Source organism: Lissotriton vulgaris, chromosome 12 (assembly GCF_964263255.1).
Source record: "Lissotriton vulgaris chromosome 12, aLisVul1.2, whole genome shotgun sequence".
Classification (NCBI taxonomy): Eukaryota; Metazoa; Chordata; class Amphibia; order Caudata; family Salamandridae; genus Lissotriton; species Lissotriton vulgaris.
In genome coordinates this window covers 639,429,589-639,454,899 of record NC_141700.1, presented here as the reverse complement: position 1 = coordinate 639,454,899, position 25,311 = coordinate 639,429,589, and the positions used below count along the sequence as shown (strand labels likewise).

At 48.3% G+C, this 25,311-nt stretch overlaps 1 protein-coding gene across 1 annotated transcript in view; it reads left to right on the top strand.

Moving 5' to 3' along the window:
* Nucleotides 1–25,311, top strand: part of CDH15 (cadherin 15) — a 156,590-nt gene that overhangs the window by 69,363 nt on the left and 61,916 nt on the right. The window contains exons 2-3 of the mRNA XM_086945800.1: nucleotides 3,249–3,422; nucleotides 23,485–23,640. Coding sequence (XP_086801926.1) covers nucleotides 3,249–3,422; nucleotides 23,485–23,640 — 330 coding nt within the window. The remainder of the gene's footprint in view (nucleotides 1–3,248; nucleotides 3,423–23,484; nucleotides 23,641–25,311) is intronic.

Below are 25,311 nucleotides of genomic sequence, written 5' to 3'. Positions count from 1 at the left end.
ATCTTAGATGAGTAGGTCCGTCCACCGGATGAGATCCAGGATTTTGTATGCGTTTATTCACGATCTCGTGTAAGAAACCCCTCCCCTAGTTGATAACAAGGACTACGTATGCATTGATTCCTGCTCGCAGCTGAGAAGGGCCTTCCCCGGTTAATATCCAGGATTATAAATGTATTGATTCATGATCACGGGTGGTGTACATGCAGGATTGTGTATGCATCGATTCCTGATCTCAGGTGAGAATGCTCCTCCCCTGTTGATATCCAGGAGTATGTATGCATTTATTTGTGATCTGGGCGAGATCACAAATCCCCGGCTGATATCCAGGATTAGGTATACATTGATTCATGATCTCAAGCCGGGGGTCTCTCCACCTGATGATGTGATGTCCAGGATTACGCCCACTCTACCACCATCTCATGGCCACAATGCATCATGTACTTGGGTCCAGTTCTGTCTCTTCGTGGTCCGCCATAAGGCTGGTGCAGGTCTCTGCTCCCAGTGCATGTGCTGGCCAGGTGTCCAGTGTGACCTATCAGAGAGGAGACACGGGTGAATGACATATGACTCCATGACCAATCTGGCATGTCAGAAATGCTGAACCACAAGAAGACACAGGACTGCAGGAGAATTTTTGCAAGAGTTCTGAGGGTCATGGCCTTCTGGTGGGGTGGGGTGGGGTGGGTGGTGGGGGGCACCCTGCTCACAGTAATTAACGCACCACCCATTCCCTGCTCACGGGCTGGCTGACCACATGTAGGTTTCCCTAAAGAAACCTACAGAGGAAAAGAAGATACATGAAGTCGAGGACCGAAGCAGATCTGTTATTGATCATCAACAAGGTTTTCAGGCATCAGTCACAAGGGTACCCCTAGATATTTGCTTCCTGCTTTTAGTAGTCTTGTAGGGAACTACAAGGGAATATAACATAATAACATAAAGATCTTCTGCTTTACATCCCTTCCACAATGGTGTAATTTATTATCTCTAATAGTCCAAATCACATTTTTGTGAAAATTGTTTATTAAATCATTTGTTTCATGAGTAAAAGGCAGCTCATGAAAGCCTTGCTTGTCAGCAGTCTTAAAAAGAAAGCATTGCCAGCAAAATAATAAAAAATTAAGAATGAAGGTACAAGTTGCGGCACCATTAGGTCATTTTAGAAGCTGTGCGATGTCATTTTTGCGGAGTACAAAAGGATGCATTTGTCCTTCTTTCACCTCGATTCTTTCCTCATTCACTAACTTAACCTGCTCTGTGATTTCTTTGTTGTCGAGGACAGAGCAGGCTGACTCCTTCACTTTGTCAAACTGGGTTTCCATCATCTTTGGTTAATTTATTAGAATAACTTCCCAGAGTGTAGCATAAAATGTATAACTTCAATAAACATTGCAGACTCGAAAGATAATTACACTCTTGACAAAATAATCTCTTACAAGAAATTATATATACATAATTGCATTGAAGATCATTTTCCGACAAATCACAGTTCATAAATATAACTTTTTGCTGATCACCTGTGAAAATTACAAACCTACCCCCAAATCTAGAAGCAAGCCCCTCCAATCCCTTCCTCTTGTCTGCCCCTACCCAGTTTAGGGGAGCCCGAACTCGCTAGAGCCACCAGTTTTCCATTTGCTGTCAATGCTCTGGCTAGTGTTATGTACGTACCACAACAGTAAACTACTGAACCAGAAGTAAATCCACAAATCAGACACTACCTACACACGAAGGAAGAAGCACAGCCCCATACAAAATTAGCAGGTACGAGAATATCTGTCTGTACCTCACATTCCTCTTCGTACCTCCTTTCCCTTACCAAAGCCCATTCCAAGCAAGTATCTTGTATTGTCAGACATATGAGGTATCACACAAATGCAACTCTAATACCAGTGGCGGCTGCTGTAAAATGGAAGCGATGGGCAACGCCTGCGAGGTGCTGGGTGTGGGAAATAAATTAAACCACTCACCTTCACCTGCAGCCACTTCTGTGCTCCTCTCCCGACACTGGTCACGCTGCACAGGATCCCAGGGGGCAATCACAGCGCTGCTCTCATGCTGATAATATTATTTACCAGCATAAAAGCAGCGTTGTGATTGGCCTGAGCGGGCTGACTTGACGCTCGCTCAGGCACAGGGAGCCTCCAGCCTTTCTCCAACACGGCTGTACGACACCGCTGGGTTGGAGAAACCAAACTGAGCATGTTTTTCGGCCGGCCTAAGACAGCCGGCCAAGCTGACATTTTTAAGTGCCCACCACTACTCTCTGACTGTGATACTCCATCGCGATGGGCCCGTCCTAAGCTTGGCTGATAATGGCAGGATTAGGAAAGAAAAATAAAATGATAATAAAATAGTTTTATTACCATTTTAGGTTTTAGTGGGGCAACGCTCCTCCGCCACAACGGAAGAGCCGCTGCAACATACAGACATTTTAAGGACACAGGAGAAGGAGGCTCATCCCTGGGAATAATATCTACCCCATAGAAAAACAAGAGAGGAAAGTTATCCAGGGCACATGCCATGATGCATTACCAATATTTCTCATCATACATTTATAAGTGTTTATGTATGTGAGCACTCTGGTGATTCTGCAAGAGTAGCAGCTTTCCGGGAGTACGCCTGAATTCTGTGAATTACAAGAATGACAAACAATTGCTCTAATCATAGGAGTAACTCTCTGGGAGCAGTTTCCCACTTTCTCTGTGAATCGGGTTGTGTGTGTTTTAAATGTTATAGCTGTGTGGGTAGAGAGAATGTCACATGGCATGGCCAAAGGACGAGCCCGGTGAACTCTGCCCACTGTCGTCTGAAGTCGGCTGCAGGCCGAAGGTGGTGGGTACTTTGGGTCAGGGACAATTTATCTTAAATAATGAGATTAATTGAAAACACTTTGCAAAGGGGAGGAATGAATGTGGGGAGAGGATATATATGAAGATATGTAGAGTGTTATATGCTACTTATTTCCATTGTTCCGTGGAAGCGACTGGAGTCACAAGAGACGAAACCTCAAATGAGTCATGAATGATGCCTTTCCCCTCCCTCAAGAATGATAAAAGAAAATCCCTTATTAATAAACTTGTTCTAAATAACATGCTATATTTGGTCACATCTATTTTCGCTGGCACGGCATACTATATGTACTGTATAGAATGGAATATGTATGCATAGTCTATGAGGTTGAACCAGAGGCATCCGTGAGATCTTTTGTGTAATAGGCAATGTGTCTCTACTCTTTCCCTGTGTAGGCTTTCAGTTGGCCAAAGATGGACGCCACCATGACTGATGGTGCCCGAGCCCTTAACCCATGGAGGTCGCGGCAGGCGGAGGCCGGTGGGATGAAGAGGATGAAGAGAGCCTGGGTGATTCCACCAATCAGTGTCTCCGAGAACCACAAGAAGATCCCCCTGCTGCTGGTCCAGGTATGGCGGGCCCGGGACACTGGGTGTCTACGTTAGTTGATCATATGGGCATGCCGCTTAATTCTACTTCTTGAATACTGAGCAAAGGGACAGACATTAAGCCTCAGTCCTGGGGCTTCTAGTACCACTGTCTGAGGCATATTCTCTGAGAATCAAGTCGATAGGTCAGACTGCGCTTTTATACTGAAAATACATTATGTGTTGTGAATGAAAATGACCCTCATGTTGTGTTCTCAGGTGTGTAAGATTGTCTAAAGTATTTGTTTGCAAACAACAACAGTGTTAAAACATTTGTGAATGTAAAACAGAAGAAATAGGATTGTTCATTATTCTTTTTTAGGTCTCGGCTAGAAGCGAGCGAAGCTCGCTCTCGCCAGAGACCTCATTGTTAGCGGCTCAGCTTCCCAGGAAGACAGCACTGGCCGCGCGCAAGGCGATTTGCGCCGGCCACGCCCATGCGAACGCGCTGTCCTCCTCGGAAGCTGAGACGCTAGCAATACCTCCCGCTGCTTGCGCATGCGCCGTGCCCAATGGAAGGTTTCGGGCTTACGCATGCGCCGTGCCCATTACTGCAGGACCGGCCGCGGCAGACCCGGGGCTGCGGCCGTCAACGGAGCGCGCGATGACGATGCAAGTGTTTGTTTTCTTTCTTCGGCTCCTCCTCACGTCGCGTGGCCATGTTTGTCCCAGTCATATGACCGCAAAGAAGGAATAAAGAGACAGTCCGGGTGAGTCATAAGAAGCCGAGCACGGGCTGCTGTGTGAGCAAAGGGCGGCAGTGAGGCCACCGGAGTTTTCCGGGACAGATTTAATAGCGACTAAAAGTATGGCTTGTTTCATATCTAGGCAATATGAGGAAAAATGTAAAAAAGGGAAAAGTCTAAACAATGCATGACTTGTTATCACACCCTACCGACACAAATCATACCATGGTACCAACAGATACCGCCAAAAATCCCCTGACACATTGCGCACCGCAACATCAGCTCCCCACCCACCCGCACAGTAAATGCTCTCTCACACACATTGTCTCTCCGCTTACACTGCTGTGTCCTGCGCTGTACTATCGTGAGTGGAGCAGGGGGTACACCAGCTGTGTGCACGTTACTGTGGTCTGGATGTGAGGTAAGCTTGCTTTGCTGCGGTTGCTGGGGTTAGGTCTCGGCTAGAAGCGAGCAAAGCTCGCTCTCGCCAGAGACCTTATTGTTAGCGGCTCAGCTTCCCAGGAGGACAGCACTGGCCGCGCGCAAGGCGATTTGCGCCGGCCACGCGCACGCGAACGCGCTGTCCTCCTCGGAAGCTGAGACGCTAGCAATACCTCCCGCTGCTTGCGCATGCGCCGTGCCCAATGGAAGGTTTCGGGCTTACGCATGCGCCGTGCCCATTACTGCAGGACCGGCCGCGGCAGACCCGGGGCTGCGGCCGTCAACGGAGCGCGCGATGACGATGCAAGTGTTTGTTTTCTTTCTTCGGCTCCTCCTCACGTCGCGTGGCCATGTTTGTCCCAGTCATATGACCGCAAAGAAGGAATAAAGAGACAGTCCGGGTGAGTCATAAGAAGCCGAGCACGGGCTGCTGTGTGAGCAAAGGGCGGCAGTGAGGCCACCGGAGTTTTCCGGGACAGATTTAATAGCGACTAAAAGTATGGCTTGTTTCATATCTAGGCAATATGAGGAAAAATGTAAAAAAGGGAAAAGTCTAAACAATGCATGACTTGTTATCACACCCTACCGACACAAATCATACCATGGTACCAACAGATACCGCCGAAAATCCCCTGACACATTGCGCACCGCAACAGCAGCTCCCCACCCACCCGCACAGTAAATGCTCTCTCACACACATTGTCTCTCCGCTTACACTGCTGTGTCCTGCGCTGTACTATCGTGAGTGGAGCAGGGGGTACACCAGCTGTGTGCACGTTACTGTGGTCTGGATGTGAGGTAAGCTTGCTTTGCTGCGGTTGCTGGGGTGCATGAGGAAGTGTATGTGTTGGTTAGTGTCTGAAGGTTGTGGGGTGGAGAAAGGATTGCTTGCTTCGTGTGCTTGCAATTGTACAATGCATTAGTTTTGTTTCCTTCATTAACTGTGATAAGCAGTTAGTTGTAATGCGCCTTTTCTATAGTGCGAAATTAACAGGAGGCAGCGGAGAGCTGCACAGGGTCAGGTATTCACACAAGGTGCTTTCACTTCCTGTTCACTTTTTGCAGTCCTATTTTATTGATTGTCTCACTTCCTCTCACTAGTTATCAGCAGGGAAGGGAGTTGATGCGCTGTGAAGGAGAAAGCACCTCCCCTTCTACAGGAATAGCAGCAGAGCTGGCCCTCCGCGACTTCCTATCAGAGTAGCGCTGCGTGGAACGTATGAGGTAGACCTCTTTAAAGAGCCACAAGCCGTCCCCGTGCCCTGCCCGAGGAACCAGCCATCACGCTTGTTCAGTGGGAGAATCCCAACCCTTCCGCAGTTTAGCCTCCAGTAGCAGTTTCTCCCCCACACACCATGATAATCCAATCCCTGAATAATCAATCACTCGTGTTCTTTCCACTTCAGGTCTGCCATTGAGGAAGCGCCAGCGCCACCTACAGCCCCCTCTGCTCGGGCACAGATGGTTTCATGCTTTGGAATGGACAATGTGGGCGCTGCAGGCGAATCCCATACAGTGCCTTAGAATTGACAATCTGGCACCACGGAGTGTATTGTATTTATTGGTAACAGTATATAGCTGTTAATGTTTTGTGTTTGTCCTGTCTTCAGTACTATCGGAGCCTTTGCGTGTCAGCAGGAAGGTTGCCGTGCTGATAGTAGTGGCCACGGCTGCCATGGGACCGGCTCGCTTATGACTGCAATGTGTGTTTACTCTGGCTTTTATGTTAAGACAGTTTGAGTGCATAATCTGGGTGCATTACTATTTGCGCACAAGCATGCCTGCAGTCTGGTTCTCCAGGGAGCATGGCTGTGGCCCAAAGGTTAATGGGGACGTGCCTCTTCTCCATCGGAGGGTCCTAGGGCTGGAGGTGATTCCTCTTCTCACCGCGGACTCCTGTGTCTCATATGAGTATTCCTCTTCTCCGGTACTCAGGACCCTCACCTGTTGATTAGATGAAAGCAGACATCATCCCCAGTGGTGTTCAGGGAATGCATTCCTGTAATATGTTTTGTTTGTGACCTGAGGAGTGGCTGCTGTGAGGCCTGAGCCTGTTATTGCTCCGTGATTCCTGGGTATAGTCCATATTATGACCTAATTAAAGGAAGTCTCATCCATTCTGCGCCATCCTATGCTCCAGCTCAAGTATCCACGACAACTCGACCAAAATGTATGTAAAATCTGATCTGTCATTTTCTGCCAGGTGTTCATATTGTGTATTTCTTTCCTACTGTTCTGTATTCTCCCTTATTCCGCCTCGTCACCTGGCAGCATTTACCAACCTTTGTCTCCCTTCTACAGATCCTAGATCGTTAATTCTTCAAAGGCATTGTGAAAGTGTAGAATGTGACAGCTTAGTTGGTGTGGTAATCAAAAAATGGGGGGTGGATTTATTGCCCCAATACCGGTCCTTTAGTGATCGGTCACTGGCCACAGAGAGGGTTCAGTAGCAGTATTTTGACTGGAAGCATCCATAGCTGCAACGTTTTCCAGGGCCCTGCATAATATATTGGTCCAGTCCACATTTTTTTCCTCTGATTTTTGGGACTTTTAGTCCTATTTTCATAATGGAATAAACCAAGTTAAAACATCTGTCTGGAGCAGCACATCGAAAATGGGCCTGGGAAGCTTGGCCTGGCTGAGCACCTTTTCTCCCCAGGGGACTGGGCACCTTTTTTGCTGGCAGGAGCTGTCTCCCTGGAATCTGAACACAGTTAAGGGGTCACATTCCATCTAAATCATTTTCTCCTGCAAGAGTGAGCTGCTAAATTGGCAGTTTCCATCAGTACCCCAGCCATTCCCTTAGCATAATTGACTTGTTCCACTCTCCTCCTGTGTAGTGATGCTATTCCCATCATTTCTGCCCTCCTCCCACTTTACTTGATATTGCCTTCCCCCATCTGCCATCCGTCTTGTTGCTTACTCCCTTCTGCCTTTCATCTGCTGTACTTGTTGGCCCACCCCCGCCCACCATAGCAAAAGAGTGCTATATCCGTGCAAGAGCTAACGGTGTCATAGCACTGTGTGTGCGTGGGTGGCTCCGTCTGTCTGTGTGTGCATGGGTGGCTCTGTCTGTCTGTGCGTGGATGGCTCTGTCTGTCTGTGTGTGCGCGTGGGTGGCTCTGTCTGTCTGTGTGTGCGTGGGTGGCTCTGTCTGTCTGTGTGTGCGTGGGTGGCTCTGTCTGTCTGTGTGCGTGGGTGTCTCTGTGTGGGTGGCTGTGTGTGTGCGGGTGCGTGTGAGTGGCCCCGTGTAGGTGGCTGTTTGTGTGTGTGGGTGGCTCTATGAGATTGACTCTGTGTGGGTGGCTCTGTATGTGTGTGTGGGTGGCTTTGTGTGGGTGCAAATGCAATAGGTCTCGCATTTGCAAGCGATTCAGCTATTGGCATTGTAAATGACAGTCATTTATTTATGTTTTCAAAACAAAAACATAATTAAAAATAATGTCATGAGCAATGCCAATGGCTCTAACTTTAACAATGCCGAGACCATTGCATTGTAAATGCTTGTTTAGTAACTTCTGAACAGTTTGCTATAGACACACACCTTGCACCGCCGGAATGTAACTTTGTGTGACGTCCGTGGCGCAGGACATGCTCCATATTTACAAGGCAGCACTAAGTCACTTTTTTTGGCTTAATGCTGCCTCGTAAATATTGTTTCCTGCGTCAAAGGGGCGTGCACTGGTTGTTGCTGGGGGTATTTCCAGCAACATCCCTGACTTTTGACACTGTGCCAAAAACTTACGCCTCCCCAAGGGAGGCGTTAGGGAGACACAACCAGGAAAAACATTTTTAAAAAGCATCTTGTGATTGTTTTTGTGCAGGAAGGTTTTCCTTCCTGCACAAAAATAATCATCCCCGCAACGCAGGCGCCCTTGCACCATTGTGCAAAGGTGCCTGCATTGGTGCACGGCAGCCTGTTGTGCACCAGCACAGGGGAAAAAGGGCAGACATGCGCCTTATCAGAAAGATACGGTGCATTCCTGACCTTTTCTTTTGCCATAGGGCAGTGCAGCAGGAAGGCCTATGGCGCTGCCATATGGCTAAACTTCACAAATGAGACCCAATGGCCCATAGTGTTTTGTTGAATTGACTGACTCCAAGCAAGCCCGGCAGGCCAGGAGGCAGTCCAGGGAACCCCGCGCCCACACAGCCAAGCAGCAGGGCGGGGGGAGAAGAGAAGTACCACCACTCAAGCCCAGCAGGAGCAGCACCAGCACACCAAACAGTCTGTCGACAGACAGAAAAAAAGAACAGGAGGTCTTCTGGGTAAGTACTGCTTATGTACTCCCGGGGGAAGGGCAGTATTAGTATCCCAGCATTCCTCTTGTTTTTTTTTCTGTCGGGAGATGATCATCTCCACTTGTAAGTATGATGGTGTCGAGGACGGAGGGACCTGGGGGTAATTAGACAAGTGCAGTAAATCACTAACTATGTTGAAAAAACTGCAGAGTCGCACAGTTCCAGTGGCACTGCACATGGTTAAAAATTAACACATGCCCAGGAGTGTGTTAAATGTGAACAATTATAAAGCGCACTAATCGTCAGCAGCAGAATTTTATTAACAGTGATTCGACTTCAACTATGCCGCAAACAGCACAAGTGTGAAACTAATCCAAAGTGGTACATTATTATTTATTTAGGTGTTTTGTAAAGAATTGGTTGCCATCCTAAGATAACTTGTTGATGGAATGTTGGCTGTACGGAGGTTGTAATGAATGGGACTCGTGTGTGAAGGGGTAAGATGTATGGGAGCTTGTAGAGTAAATTATGGCTTGCAGTTTAAGAAGCCATATTGTGCATCTGAATATAGCAGATTTGCACTCGAAGATTCATCCTTGCCTACAACCCAGTATTTATGAGACAGAAAGACTTGATTTTTAGCTTTCTTCTGCCTAAAACTACAATGTGGACCATCCACAGGAGTAAGTGTCGGGAATTAGGTGTGGAGCGCTGCACATCAAGCAGATCTTCGAGAAGTACTCCTTGGAGTTTTGAGTATCTCGATAAAGGAGGAAATCTATATAAATTGTAACCATAATTTTGAAATGTATATATTACTCCCCTTTTTGGAAACCAGGCCTTTAATATGGAGACTCCAGTGGCCTAATGCAAAATGATGCCCCCCCCCCCCCCCCCCTCACCCCCTGAGTCTCCCATATCTCACAGCTATTCATTGCCTTTGGCCTAAATGGGATCCCCCCTGAAGAGTTGGGGGCGGTGGGGGAGGGGGGCTCGTTACCACCGCGTAAGAATTGCGGCCCACTAGGGTGATGGTGCACTTTCACCTTTCACAATCCTAGGTGTTCACTACAAATAGGGGAAGGAAAAAGGCAACAGATATATGGAAGAAATTGCGTGAGAGAGTTTGACCGATGTGGCTGACAATAAATGCACTCCCTATTTTTAGCCAGATATACGTGTCAATGTATACTGTGATCATAGTGAGCAGTTGATGTATTTTTTCGGGCATGTATCTTCTCAGAAACAGAGACTCAGCTCCGAAAATGATCATTTTATACCTTCATAAAAGTTTTTATTGGAATTCATCATAATAACCTGTGGTTTATACACATTCCATCATTCCACCATGGCAGATTTATGGTTACATGCAATAGGCACTGAGACCTTCAGAAGATGACTCAAAGGTCAACAACATTTTACTCATCCCTACTTCCTCTCCCCTCCTCTTCCTCCATAGAGTTGCATGCAACTGTTGGGTTAAGATCCATTGTGCTGGCAGTGAATCATGTCTTAGAATTGTACTAGAGCTGCAAGTGTGAGGCTTTAGCCTATGAGGTCATAGGGTTCCTTAACCAGGGAGGCAGAGGACACATCCAGTATTCCAAGAGATTACATTTTCAGAGATCTCCTGGATCTGATCTGCAGGGCCAAAGACATATGCAGCCTAAGCACCCCTCTCTTCTAGATTTTATTTTAAGGCTCTATGCAATCATGTCTTGTACTTTATATTGTTATCAACGAGTTCTACTTGTTAATAGTTGTTTCAAGACACGTATAATTATAAATGATGACGAATGTTTTCATAGACAGCTGCACCATTTATAGTGTGAGAGCAGATAGAAAGGTAGAGGTTGCATAGACTGTTCTATCATGGCTAGCAGGAAAATGGACACACTGAATGGGCCTGTTAGTTCGTCTCTTGTTGCATTGCTGGTTTACCTTTGTACACAGCTCTTAGTTCTTCTTCACTTTCCATGTTTGTTAGTAACAGTTGTACAAGCTGTAAAGAAAAGGAGCATTTCCGGCACGCCTCTCTTACTTTTCTTAGTTGTCGCTTTTAAAGTCGGCCCTGCTTCCAAAACAGGAAACCTCTGAATGTCAAAGCTGAATTTTATCCTCCCTACCTGGTACAGGTGTCTGTAAAGGGCTGGCAGTCCCAGCATCTTCCTGTTCTTTCCCCATCTACATAGTGTCTTTAGCAGTGGGAGTGTTGCTGGGCTTGACGTCTGCACTTCACCTCCTCTGTTTACCTTCTGACTCAGAGGGTTGATTCACATTGTGCTGGTAGCAGCAGCCAGGCGAGACCAGTCAGTGGACTCGCCTAGCAAAAGCTACCAACCCTATCGCTGACCTCCGAAGAGATCAGGCTTTTTAGACGTGTTTGTGAGGCCAGGGGCAAAATCTTAATGTCTATGTTTCTTCTAATATTTTCCCTGTGATTTAATCACCTCTTTCTGTGTATTAAAGAGAAAATGTACTTCAGGGAAAGAAAAACATGGCCTTTTGGCACACTCAATTGTATGTATTTTATCAGCCTCTGAAATATACAAGACTAAACGGGCCCAGAAGGATTTTAACTTGTGTTATATGATGTCAGACAAGCATCCCTGTATTTGGTCAGTCAGCTGTAAGAATCCTCTGGGGCTGTTTGACTGCTTTGTTGTATTCTGGGCTTCAGTGTTTCAGTGCCAAGAAGGCCCCAATGGTGGGCGATAGCCAGGGCTTTAAGTGGGATGAAAAAACTGGAGGGTCTCTCAAAGGGGCGTGGCCAATGTAATGAGAGCGTGGCTTAAAACACGTAAGTTAAAAATCTGTGCTTAGCATAGTGTGCTACATGACTGTTAACCCCTTCACTGCGGCGGCTATTCCGCTGCAGTGCTAAGGGGGCGGGGCGGCTGCGCGGCGGGCGCATGCTGGTGACGGAACCGCTCCGTCACCATCCGCGGTTGAGCTGTGCTCATGATGGAGCGGTTCCGTCATGGCCCCGCCCGCTCAATAGAACGCGCCGCGCAGGCGCGAAATCAGCGCAGCGCAGGCGCGGCGGCCGGGCCATGACGGAACCGCTCCGTCATCAGCACAGCGCCACCGCGGCTGATGACGGAGCGGTTCCGTCATCAGCATGGATAGGGTTAATTTGCTGCTTCTGTCATTGCATCCAGATATATAGTACAACAAGTAACATTGCACCAACATCAAGCCAGGAGTATGGGCTTTGCCAGTGGTTGTTTGTTGAATAAGATAAATAGGCAACATCTATGGCTATGTTGTTTAGATTTAAAATTCTTTAATTCTGAAATGAGGAGACTGTGAAAGAACCATAACAAGCCTCTTTGAAGCTACATAGAGGCAGTGAAGGGTGGTGCTGCTGCTGCAGAGTTAAGATTTTTTTTCATCCTGAGGGTGAGGGCATAAATTGAGAGCCCTATAGGGATCCGCCTCAGCACCTGCTTTTTAGAACTGCTGGTGCTCAGCACGGACAGGACCCGGCCCACTTAAAGCCTTGGCAAAAGCTATAAAAGATCCTAATATTACACTCAGTCCTTCGGGTTGCTGTACATCTTCCAATATTCCAGTGGTTTGGGGGATAAGGTAGCTTTATGTGAGACAGCTCCATGTAGCACACCTAAAGCACGAAGTACAAAAAGCACTACTGATATTATATGCCAACAAGGCTGCTGCATTCCCCTGTTACTTATTTACTGCATTTACCACATAACCCACCATATGCTGCAGAATTTGCAGATTTGAACAAAAATATGTTTTTTCTAGCTCAAACAGATCAAAAGGTACTAAAAAAACGTACTAACCGTGGTGCAGCACACTCACAGACTCTGCGCAAGACACCCCTCAGAGGAGGATGGTTCTCACCTGAAATAATCTCAGTAGTCATTTTCAGGGTTTGTCGAGTAGGAGGAGGGAGAAACAGAAGGTCCTGCTCAGAACAGTGGGGAATTAAGGATCTTGGAGGTTCTTGACACAGTGAGGCTCTCCCTGTGGCTAAGGTCGTCAGTCCTGCAGCAATTGCAGCAGAAGGCACAGGCAAGCTTCCCGGTTAACCACTATGTGATGGACATTATCCTGGAGGACTGAAATAACATGGAGAGATTCTTGCCTGACTTCATTTCTCATCTGTCTCCTTTGATTGATGGACAAAAAGGCTCCAGGAGGCAGTATGGTTGAATAGTCCTGTCTCATGATTAGAGGGCCGGCCCTTGAGGTTCACTGAGTGAACACCACAGACAAGAGGATCAGTTCAGCTCTGAAGGAGCCAAACGCCATTTTGTTCCTGGCGGTCTGCCTGACAGTCATCTTTAGGGCCGAGATGTCGCTGTCACGGCCGCGAGACGTCTAGACCCTATAACGGTCACCCAGATCAGTGTACTCTCCCTCCGTTGGACTGCGTTGCCTGAAGCTTTGGACTGAGTTGTTAAACCACTGACTTTGGGCAACCCGGAAGTGAAGTGGCTGCTGCCCTAAACTAATCACTGGATTTCTGGCCTGGCCACCTCTGGGCAGGGCTGTGAGAGGTTTGAAGTCTGACTTGGAGACCATCATGCTAAAAACGAACACAGATCACTTCTGTGCCAGCGCAGACAATGGGATAAGGATAATACGGCCCTAGGGAGGTTTCATGGAAAAGTGGGGAGTACCTACAGCTGCTGCTGTCGTTTCCATGAGGCTGGGACGGCCCACAGCCTGCAGCACACCACCCACATCAAAGAGGACTCCAGGAGTGGAGGCTTCCTGTGACACATACTCACGCCTTCATGTCCTGCAATCACTGTGTCATCACCGGGGCGGGAGACCTCTGCACTTTCACATGCTGGACCAGCCCTCAAAGCTCAGCTCCACAAACCCGCTCAGCAGCCCACCACTGCTTCTCCCCAACACAACAAATCATTGTGACTCCGCTCATGCGCCCGCAGACAGTGCATCTGACTTTAAATACGATCACTGTAGCAGCACTCTACCACCATGGAAGGACACGAGGAGCAATCCTTCAGAGACCTGGTTTATTCAGCAATCTGCCCCCTCTGGCAAGGAGCAAACCTGGCAAAGTACTATTTTCCATGTGAGAAATCTATTTCCCTGTCCTAGGAATTGAAAAATGTTCACCCCCCCCCCCCCCCCCCCAGTCTGATGCCTTCTCGCATCTCCCTTCTTAAAGTGAAAGTGCCGGTGTTCAACAGACAGGGAGCAAAAACAAGCATTTACAATGCAATGGTTTTGCCTTTGTTAAAGTCAGAGCTATTGGCATTGCTCTTGACATTATTTTTATTTATGTTTTTTTTAAACATAAATAAATTGCATTGTCATTTACAATGCCAATAGCTTGTGTGCCTCGAGGTGGCATTTTCAGACTTTATAGGGGTATGAAACCGCAGTGTGCACGGTGTGGGTCATTGAGAGAACCCACAGTCCACCCGTGGGCACTGAAGGGCAGGCATTATGGGGTGAACTGTGGTAGGGAGGACATTGGCACCGCTTACACCTTCGATTCATTGATGGGCATTTGAAGTCTAGTCGCTGTCACAATGCCCCGGAGTGTTGGCGTGGAGTGGACCTCGCCTTATAGGCCATCCATGACCCTTCCAGTGCCGCATTCACGCTCTACAGGACTTGGGGTGCGAAGTGGGATTCCTTCGGGGCAGTCACCTTACACGGATGCCCGAGATCAGACATTCTGAGCACAAAGTTTGGGGTGCAGTTGTTGCCTTCAACGTGACCACCCTGTTCCCGTGAGCATCTTTGATGTTGCACACTGGTCTCCAGGGGGCCATTTTAACGTCTGATTTCTATAAACCATTTCATTTTACTTTCTGATAAATATGGCCGTGAGTGCATCCCATGTGGGACCGGTCTGTGCCCCGTCTGGCCAGGGGAGGGTGTGACGCCCTTCCGGACAGAGAGATATATTCACTAACATTCCAGGGGCACAGATGTGCGGCTCTCCAGGTGTGCGTTGGGGGTACTCACCTGCCTGCTGCTTGCTGTCTGTTTCCGGGCATTAAAGGTGGCACACAGAGGCACCCTTCTGAGGGGGCAGGACTGTGGTTACTTACAGACCTGCCTAGAAGAGTTTAATGTGCATTTACAGACAGTATTGGGGTGAAACATGTGCCTCAATAGTGTGTTTTATTCAAAGGTCTGTTTGAGAGACCCAATAGGCTGACTCCGGGCATTACAGACCTTTATGAAGGCAGATCGCGGGGTGATACAGCCACGGGGCTTTCCAAGTCTCAGTGGGGAGCAGTGGGGGGGAGGGGGGGCTGTTTTATATGTGCTGTGGAAGGCCATATTCCGAGAGGGCACGAGATTCCAACAAACCAGTGAAGATACAACCCTCTCATAGAAGGCTAAACACGAGAAAGGGGGCATATTAAAAAATAAAATGATCAGTGTTCCAATGTAACAGTTATTAGGGTGTTTTAATAACAAACGTTCCCAGGCACTGGAGTGCAGGGTGCCCTGGAACCGCGCATGGGGCCTCTTACGTCACCCTATGCGGACGGGGGTCCATTGCTTGCAGAGGGCCCCCCAAAAGACCTCATGATAATGACCCCAATGGCAACAGTTCAACCCCCCGTCTCCTGTGTGTCTATAACCTGCCAGGCTGCTCCGAGGCCTGGGTCTTCCCAGGGACTGAGGGAGCCCGTGGCCTCTCTCCGCCGTGGCCTCTCTGGCCTCTCTCCGCCGTGGCCTCTCCACCGCGGCGCAAAACTTTCTGCCGACCAGACAAGGGTGTCGGAACCGGAATATTTGTATTTCTAGGCCGGACTAGCAGAAGCCGAGCCTTTGTTTGTGCTAAATCTGTAACAAGAGACGTGTCCGAAAAGCTACAATTCCTACACCTCTGAACATGGTTTCAAAAGAACGAAAGCGCAACGGAGACCTCTAAAGGTGACGTGGGAACTCGGTCCTCCGAAATGTGAGTTTCTGCTCTGGGAATCCGGGTTCTTTTAGGAAGTATATATAGAGTGGAATTTAGAAACCACCTGAGCACTGCCCATGAGCAGAAAGTGTATTAATTGAATCTATACAGAGCTTTTTATAAGTAATGCACAACCAGATTATAAAACAACGGACGAATTTGAGTTGGGTACAGGGTGGCCAATGTGGCGGGTCCAAGGGGAGTCCCGAGATTGGCACAACTCACCCGCGCACGGGGACGTGGCCGGACCATCTAAGGAATAGGGCGGAAGGCTGGCACAGTGCGGGCCACTTCTGATGGCCTGGCTGGTTATGCGTTTCGCTATGTCTGAAGTGGGCACCGCGATGGCTTCTTTCAATCTGCCCCATCCTGACTCGAGCTGGCATCAAAGTGTCCATGAGAAGTTGTCCTGCTGCCTGGGGGCAGTGGTTTGCATCGCCCTGCTCTGCCCAACAAGCTTTGTTCCCCCCAGGCCCCATCAGAGGCCTTACACCTTTGCGGGGAGCAGAGTTTCTCTGTCTCTCGCACTGGTGCAAGTTCCTCTCTCAGACATGTCCTATGTTGTGTTGTTACCCCTGGCATGTCTGTCTGTCAGTCCATAAGAGCCCACAGATCACCGACAAACGCCATGCCATGCCTTTGTCAAATGCCCAGGAAGGGGGGGGGGGGGCTGTTGCCTCGCGCATGAGGCGCGCAGAGCCGTGGTGTGACCCAGGCTCGGGGGTGGGCCGCGGGGTGCACCACGGGGTGCACCACGGAGCCATCTCGCGAGCTGGTCACTCACGGGCATTCCCCAAAAGACACACACGAGCTCCAGGCGAAGGGAAGCAGATGCCAACACTAATTCAATATTACTAAACAAACAACTAGATTAAGATTTTTTTTTTTTTTAAACTCTTCAGGGCTGAAGACGGCCCTCTACTCCTATAGTGACCGGGTCTACACCCTTCACCGGGCCTTGGAGAAGGCGAGATCTCGAATCGAGAAAAGTACTCACTATAGTTCTGCACCCCCGTTCTTCGGACAGGCCTTTGCTGCGCCTTGAAGCGGGTTACCCCAGCACTATCCAAAGACACCCAATAATAAAACCGGGGCGAGGCTGCAGGAACCCGCGGCCTTCCCGCTACACTCCTCTCAAACACAACCTCAAGCTTGTCTCTGTGAACGCGGGTGCGATCGGGAAGTTTAAACCATTATTAGAGAGGCCAGGAAGGAAAACGACCTCGAATATTGGTGTGGCTCCGAGCCCCAAGCCTCTGGTGGTGGTGCTGCTGAGCTCGGTAGCCCATTTAACTTACCGGGCACTCTGGCGGGGGCTCCTTACGACGGCGGCAATCTCTTGGGCACTTCTCCGGTCTCCCTCTTCGGCATGGGAGACCGGCAACGTCCTCCGCTTCTCCCGGGGCTCCCTCCAGGCCACAGGAGCCCCTCGTGGGCCGCCATACTTCTCCTGGGCCGCCGTCTTCCTTCTTCCCCCGGGCTGCGGAGGGGGCGGGCACTTCCGGCCGGCCGCGCTAGGATTGGCCGGCCGGCTAGTCACTTCCGGGTCGCCGCGGGCAGTGCGGCGGCCCGTCTCTAGCTCAGGCAGGCGGGCGGCGAAGTTTCCCGAGGAGTGGGCTCCCTCAGCTCACGGGAGCCCGGCAGAGCGCCCGCCATGGTAGTGCTGGTGGCCGAGGCTGCTGCAGGGCCCCGCTGCGGCAGGACGGACGGAGGCGGCGGGACGCAGGAAGAGGTGGCCTGAGCTGCAGCCTAGGACTTGTGGAAGGGGCGCCGAGTGCCGTCAATGCTAGAACAGATTCGGGGGCGTTCCCGAGGACTTTTGGCTGACGTAGCGTGACGTCGCCAAAAGCCAAAAATTCTCGGGAACGCCCCCGAATCTGGTCCGGCATTGACGGACAGGCCCGTCTTCCAATGGCTAGCCTCTATTTATGGAGCTAGCCAATGGAAGACGGGGGCCGTTCCTGTCTCCCCTACCATAGTCATTAGGTTTTCGCCTGCGCGAAAAAGCTGCGCAGAGCGCAGCTTTCACCAGGCAAAACCTAAAAACGGCAGGCGGCTTCCGCCCTCAAGTTTGTGCTGTATAAAATTGCAAAAAGAATAAAAAATACTGTACAGCTCCGTATTCTGCCATTGGTGATTTCAGGTGTTAGGCCTGCAGCTTTCTTTTCCGCTTGAGAACGCCCAATGAGCAGCAGGAAGGCTGGCGTACGTATGGGAGGGAGCTAATGGCAAGAAAATTGCCGAGGATCACACGATACCGGGTCAAGGGGGACAGCCTGGATCAGAATTCTTTTAACTTAAGGCTGGGAGAGAGATGTAAGACCAAAGGGGATCAGCATCCTTTGGGCCCCAAAGGATACTGATCCCTTTTGGTCTTACATCTCTCTCCCAGGAGGAACATGGGTGGATATTCTGTTCGTGTCACATCTCTAGATGGGAAATGTCCTTTAAAATGAAGCCAGAATAACGCTGTGCCTTTACAGCACCGGCAATAGAACAAACACATCATTATCACGTATTTGTTTAGCATCCATGTCGTTACAAAGACTTGCTTTAGGGAGGCGCATTGGTGGAGGATTTTAAGTCCAATGCCTTACCTTACCTACTGTTGCGCAGACTGGAGTTGGAATAGTAAATTATACTATTCCCAAGTCCAGTGCCCTCTAAGGTAAGTCGTTGTAACGACTTGCGTGCTAAAAGAACGCGTCATAACAATGCTCTCGTTCGAATGCCGGCGTTGTGAAGGCATGTGTGCTAAACGCATGTGAGATTCCGTCATGCATTCCTCCTGACATCAGGACCAGAGGCTACATGCTTTTCAAACCGGAGTGAAGCGGTACGAGTGCCCCGTCTCTAAGCTAATTGAGGTCGACGAGGAGAGTTGCTTTCAGAAGTGGCCTTTACTGTGGTCAGACCTTCTGCCACTTAATGTTTACTTGAATAGTCTCATCCCTTGGAGCCTTTGGAGGTGTTAGACTTAACGTCCTTCACTTTCCTGGTGGCTATCACCTCAGGCTGATGTCAAGAGGAGCTAGGAGCCTTGATGAGATGGGAGCCATTCCTGTGACGTGGACCTTATTTTTCTATTTTCATTCAGTCTTTTTGCCAATCTTTTCATCAAAGATCTAGAGGTCACAACACCTTATTCTCCAGCAATCTTCCTATTCCTATGTCCAAAGACAATCATTGGCATTTGCTTGGCATCCGGGGTGATCTTTGGAGTTGGGATTTGGAGTTCTTATCCTTATTAGTTCAGTCCACTAGGGTTCAATCAAATTACAGTATGTGTTGTCACTTTTGGTTGTTTAAGGTCTTGCTAGAGCAGAGGTGTGGGGTTTCCTTTGATGCACCTCTAAAGAAAGGACCCAGACAAGTAAAAGGGACATGGTGGTAATGTCTGTAGTATTTACCAGTAATTCCTAATATAGTTAGTACAACTCTTCTTTGTCGCAGTCCTTAGGCCTCACCACCTCACACTCCCCTTTCCCCATGAAACCTGTCACCCTTCAGCCATTGTGGAGCCCAGCCTAAGCTCAGGAGGATGCTGGGGCTGCCACCTTCTTCAAGTGCCTGTAAGGGTGAGCATGCCTGGATACCAGCACTGATGTTCTGAAATGTCTAGTCTCGTAGGTGGTGCACACCTGAAAGGACAGTTATGGGGAAGAGGAGGATTAAGACCAATAATAATTACCTGTATGAAGTTTGGAGTTTGGAAACATGATGCTCCAATCCTCCCCCCCCCCTCGCACAGATACTTCAAGCACTGTTTTTTTCTACAGCAGCTTTTATGATGAACAAGGCTCTTCTGGTGGATGCACAACCCAAAGACAGACGCATCTGCTGATTAAAAAAATTATACTTCTTGTTTTGTTGTTATATAACATACATTAGAACATTGGAATGTTTGGAGCTCCTTTGAAGACAATGGAGTGTGCTTCGGGCTTCCAATGGCCGGTAGAAGCCCGGAACGCCAACATTGTAATGGTGTCGTTCACAGCTGTTGCTGTGAACAAAGGCTTCACGGAGCTTGAGGGGATTTGTTTTATTTGCTGGAACATTCTACCCTCTAGTGGCCGAACGTTCTAATAGCCTTATAGCCCTCCGTAGCTGGGATATCCATACTAATATAATAAAGAGAGAGCCCAAACCTTTGAGGCGGGTAATCTCAGGAACCACAGCAGCAATCACAACACCCAATACAGCGTTGGAATGGGCAGGTGCAGCAAAAGGACATAGGCTATGCAGACTCCCACCATATACATTTAAAAGGTAAAAGAACTGTGCCAGCAAAGTAGTCCCTTGTGGCGTGTCTGCGTTGTGCTGTGGGCGTGTGCTGGGGCGTGACAACCCTGGGGGCGTGTGGTACGTTCCGGCCTTCATGCCATGTCTCATATCGTGTGCTAATCCCACCCTGCTCCCTTTAAATACCCCTGCACCCCATAATCATAACCCACTCCTTACTCCTTAACCCCTTCGGCGCTTATGACGGAACCATTCCGTCACACGCCTTCGGTGAGCTGTGCTAGTGATGGAACGGTTCCGTCACTGCCCGCTCGACGCGCCTGCGCGGCGCTGATTTCGCGCCTGCGCGGCGCGTTCTATTGAGCGGGCACGTTCGTGACGGGACCGCTCCGTCACTAGCACAGCTCACCCGAGGCGCGTGACGGAGCGGTTCCGTCACAAGCGCAGGTGAGCCATGCGACCCCCCACCCCCTAGCACTGCGGCGGAATTGCCGCCGCAGTGAAGGAGTTAAAATACCCCAACACCCTTAAACACTAACCCATCTTAACCCTATAAATATGCCCTGTACCCCAAAACCCAAACCTATCCCTAAACCCTAAAAATACCCCTGTACCCCAAAACCCAAACCTAGCCCTGAAACCTATAAATACCCCTGCACCTCAAAACCCAAACCTACCCCTGAACCCTAAAAATACCCCATACCCCAAAACCCAAACCTACCCCTGAACCCTAAAATACCCCTGTACCCCAAAACCCAAACCTAGCCCTGAACCCTTAAAATAGCCCTGTACCCCAAAACCCAAATCTACCCCTGAACCCTAAAAATACCCCTGTACCCCAAAACCCAAACCTACCCCTGAACCCTAAAATACCCCTGTACCCCAAAACCCAAACCTAGCCCTGAACCCTAAAAATACCCCTGTACCCCAAAACCCAAACCTAGCCCTGAACCCTTAAAATACCCCTGTACCCCAAAACCCAAACATACCCCTGAACCCTAAAAATACCCCTATACCCCAAAACCCTAACCTAGCCCTGAACCCTAAAAATACCCCTGTACCCCAAAACCCATACCTATTCCTAAACCCTAAAACTACCCCTGTACCCCATAACCCAGAACTATATCTGAACCCTTAAAATACCCAAACACCCCAAAACATATACATGCTTTTACCATTCATGCATTTACAACGGATGTATGACGTTACAACGCATACTTTTACAACGCCTACCTTTACAACGCGGTTTTTACCACGCATGCCCTTACAACGCATAATGCTTTTAGGCGCTGGATAGTGAATAGTTTAATTTACTATTACAACTCCAGTCCCCGTGGATAGTAGGGAAGGTTATTGGATAGTAAATTAACCTATTCCCTATCCTAGAGCGCCCCCCAGAGCAATGCGTTGTAACAGTTTGCGTGGTAAAAGTTGCGTTGTAATGGTAGGTCGTTGTAAAAGTTTTGTTGTAAAGGTTGTATACCATTTACAACGAATTTCGTTGTAAATGTATGTGTGGTAAAAGTATATAAAATGTAATGCCATGCGTTATAATGGCATTGCGGAGTCATGGTACTTTCGTAATGAAAGTATGCGGAGTGATGGTATGCAGAAAGAAAGTTGCGGAATAATGGGTGTTTACCCTCCCCCGGTAAGTACATTGGTGGCACGGCGGCCCACATCTCCAGCAACATGCTCATAGTTTTTTTACCACCCATTTGAAAAATGCACAGGTCTCTCTCATTGATGGCCAGCACCGAAATATACTTTTAGACACACCTCCCAACCACAAGTTCTAGAATTGCGAACTTTAGAGCTGGGGAGCTACGTTCAAATCTCGGCATCAGCTCAACATCCTGTGATTCCAGGCAAATCGCTTTGTCTTCCCGTGCCTACCACAAATGAATGTGTTCTTCTGTAATGTAAATTGTGCTCATGCCATGTTGTCGAGTTTGCGCTATATAATATTGCAAGGAAAAATAAAGTAGGGAAACTCGAGTTCACACACTACTGAACGCACACTCTTAAGTGCATCAGCAGTGCACTGTGAATCGGAGCGTTTCACAGGCCTGTCACAGATAAGAAATGCTATCAAAACGAAATCCTACAAAACAATATACTACTGGCCGGTAGCAATTCATACCCGGACAACGTCGGGACGGGCTGCTAGTACCAGTATAAAAGACCAGCCCCCTTGCTGGAGCTGGCCTTTAATGGCTGGTCTAGCCCGCTTCAGCGGGATATAAGGCTATAATAGAGTGAGGCAAGGCTATGATAGAGTGAGGCTCTCACTGTCAACAGGAATTGGGGCCTTATTGTAACACAGAGAAACTAGAAAGATCACATACGCCTAACCATGACCCAAATATTTCAGTATCTCAGACCAGCACATAAAACATAATCATCAAAGATGGAGTACAAAGTTACACATGGAAACGAGGATGAAGAACTGCTTTTATCATTCAGATCAAAAGAGACCCAACAACACCAACGAAATTCAAACACTTTTCAATATTTACATAACCTGAACGATGCAACTCTGCAATTACAAATAAAATAAAATCAATAAAAACATTTTGTTGTGCTTTTTGGAAGAACACAGTGCACACGAGCCTTTGCCAAAATAGGCTGACTTACATACCTGGCCTATTTCATACCCCTACTAGCTGGATCTGTGACAGTACACGTCTCGTTCTATCCTACACAGCTTAACCCTCTAAGCAAAATACTACTAAGCTCTCCTTCCCCCCCACAGCAATAATACTCGCTGACCCAGCTTGTATGTCTTACTGTATTGTCTAACACTATTGCCATACAAGAAGACAGTGTATTAGGGCGACCAGATAACACATTCGATTCTTCATGCCCATCACTCCCACATAACCATCTACACATAACTGAAGCATCTGCATGAATAAAACCAACTGAGAACTAACCTTCCTCTAGATTAGAAACTGCATGCAGTTAATCAGTATCCCAACTCTGATAATGTTGGCCTATGTACGACTTACACTTGCGACTAGCGCTGGAAACTGACTGGGCTCCATGGAGTAACTTTGTGTTATGTTGACCCCTGCAAGTGATAACCTATTGGATTCTGGGATGGATGAATGAATGAATGAATGAATGAATAAGAAGTGGAACCCAGCCCTCTCAGTGTGGTTGTGGATATGAGAGATATGAGTGGAGGTGCTAATAGTGCCCATGTCCACTCTAGCTCCCTCTTACATCAGTTTTGGTACCCCACAATCTCACCTGAGGTGGTTATAGCAACTGCGGTAAATGCAAATCTCTTACATTTTATGAAACCATTCAAGGTTTGGTCAATAAAGAAATTGTGATTGGGGTGAAGTGCTTTTCTTTTGGTCACATGGTGAAGTGGAACTTAGAACCCGGCTCTACGGGTTCCACAGATGATGCCTTTCCACTAGTGCAGTTTTTTGTATGATTCTTACCTCTGACCTCCCTCCTTTCTCACTCCACACTCTCCTCCTGGCAGATTAAGTCGGACAAGCAGAAGCTGGGCAGCGTCATCTACAGCATCAAGGGGCCAGGTGTGGACGAGGAGCCCCGTGGCATCTTTACCATCAACACCACCACCGGTGCCATCTACCTGAACGCCACGCTGGACCGAGAGGTGCACGACCGTTTCAAGGTATGGGAGAAGAGGGGTACCGAACTGCTTCTACATGCAGGGGTTACAAGCCCAGGTAGCATGGAGTCATGCAGAAGTATGGTGAAACAACAGGCAGAACCACCTGTTGTCAGTTGGGTAAAGGGAGGTTGTGTCTGAAGAGCAGGTTTTTGTCGAGTTTCTTCCGAAACTGGTGCAGGGAGTCTTAGAATTAAGTGGAAATTCAGGGGAGTAGCTTTCATTGGTGCAGCGGCACCGGGGCCCAGAGACCTTAGTGGCCCACTGCAGCCTGATTATTGTTGTACTTTGTAATGCAGACAACAGCCTGGGGCCCATTTCCCTCTGTGCACCGTGGCCACACGACTGTAGAGATTGCAGTGTCTGTTTGCATGCTTACATACATACATACATACATACATATGGCTAGTCTTCTTGGCTTGTCCTTTTTGTGGGCCCTTCGTGGTTTTCCATCCCTGCCAAGACCGTGCTCTGTGAGGTGTGCAAAAGGCAATGTGGGAAAGTTTGTCTGGAAGATAACTCTGCTTCTTGCAACTGATGGCCTTAAAGAGGAGGAAGCATGCCATGACTATGCTTGGTCCTCGGAGAGGAAGCTAGTCATGCTCTCCTGAGGATTGGGTGATGTGATGTTTGTCTATTGCCCTGTGATTGGTCTAGCTGTTGCCTTATAGAATGTCTTCACAGCTGAGCCAGAGAGACCGGTGTAGAGAGCGACAACCGCCTGCGGGCGAGAGTACCAGGGCCGGGACAGTGCAACAGGAGGTTTATGTCTGCAGGTCTGATTGGATTTTCATCCTTACAGGTTAAGGCGGAACACTGAACAGCAGTGAGAAAGTGCGCAGAGACACTAAACCAGCAAAAACAGAGTAAAAACTGGGAGGTCAGAAAGCAAAAAGACAGAGTAAACACGCCAAAAGATGCCAGGTCTAACAGCGGGTATGAAAGACAGAAGTATGAGGCAATGGGAGGGGTGGGTCAATACATTAACCAGTTAAAAAAAAGACCTCTGTACAACGGCCTTCAAAACCCCATGGGTGCACGACCAGGTACAGCAGGTGCAGTGGAGGGTCCAAAGGTAGTTGTCCACAGAAATGAGGGGCCCACTTTATTCTATTTGAATCTCATTTTACTTTCCAATGCACTTCTACAATATGTGCCGGGAGCAGTGTAGTCCCTAGTTATAAGTATTTCCAAAAAGACTGACAGACAAGATTAAAGTTTTAAATTGTGCTCAAAGAATATGAGTTAAAGACATGCCATCAGCTGGACCATCAATCAATTGGTACCATATGCATACAAATTATAAGGGATACAGAGAAGAACTCAGTAAAGTTCTACTGGAAATTCAGCCTAGATTCTAAGAAAGGGAAAAGTGTCCGCCCAATGTAGAGAAATTGCATCCTTGTATAAGATTTTATACAAAGAGCTCCATACATTCACTACACAAATAGATGGTTCTCATGGTATACCCCAATAGGAAACCAGCAAAATGAAACATTTTACTACAGAATACATAAGGAGATTCTCTCACCATTCTAGTACATTAGAAGCGGACATTCCCAAAGTCTGTACATGCAACATGACTTGTTACGTAGCATACTATTCAGTTTGAGGCAGCAAGGTTGTCCATAATTAGGTACATTTTGTTCAATGTTGCTGGGGAAGTTTAGTCTT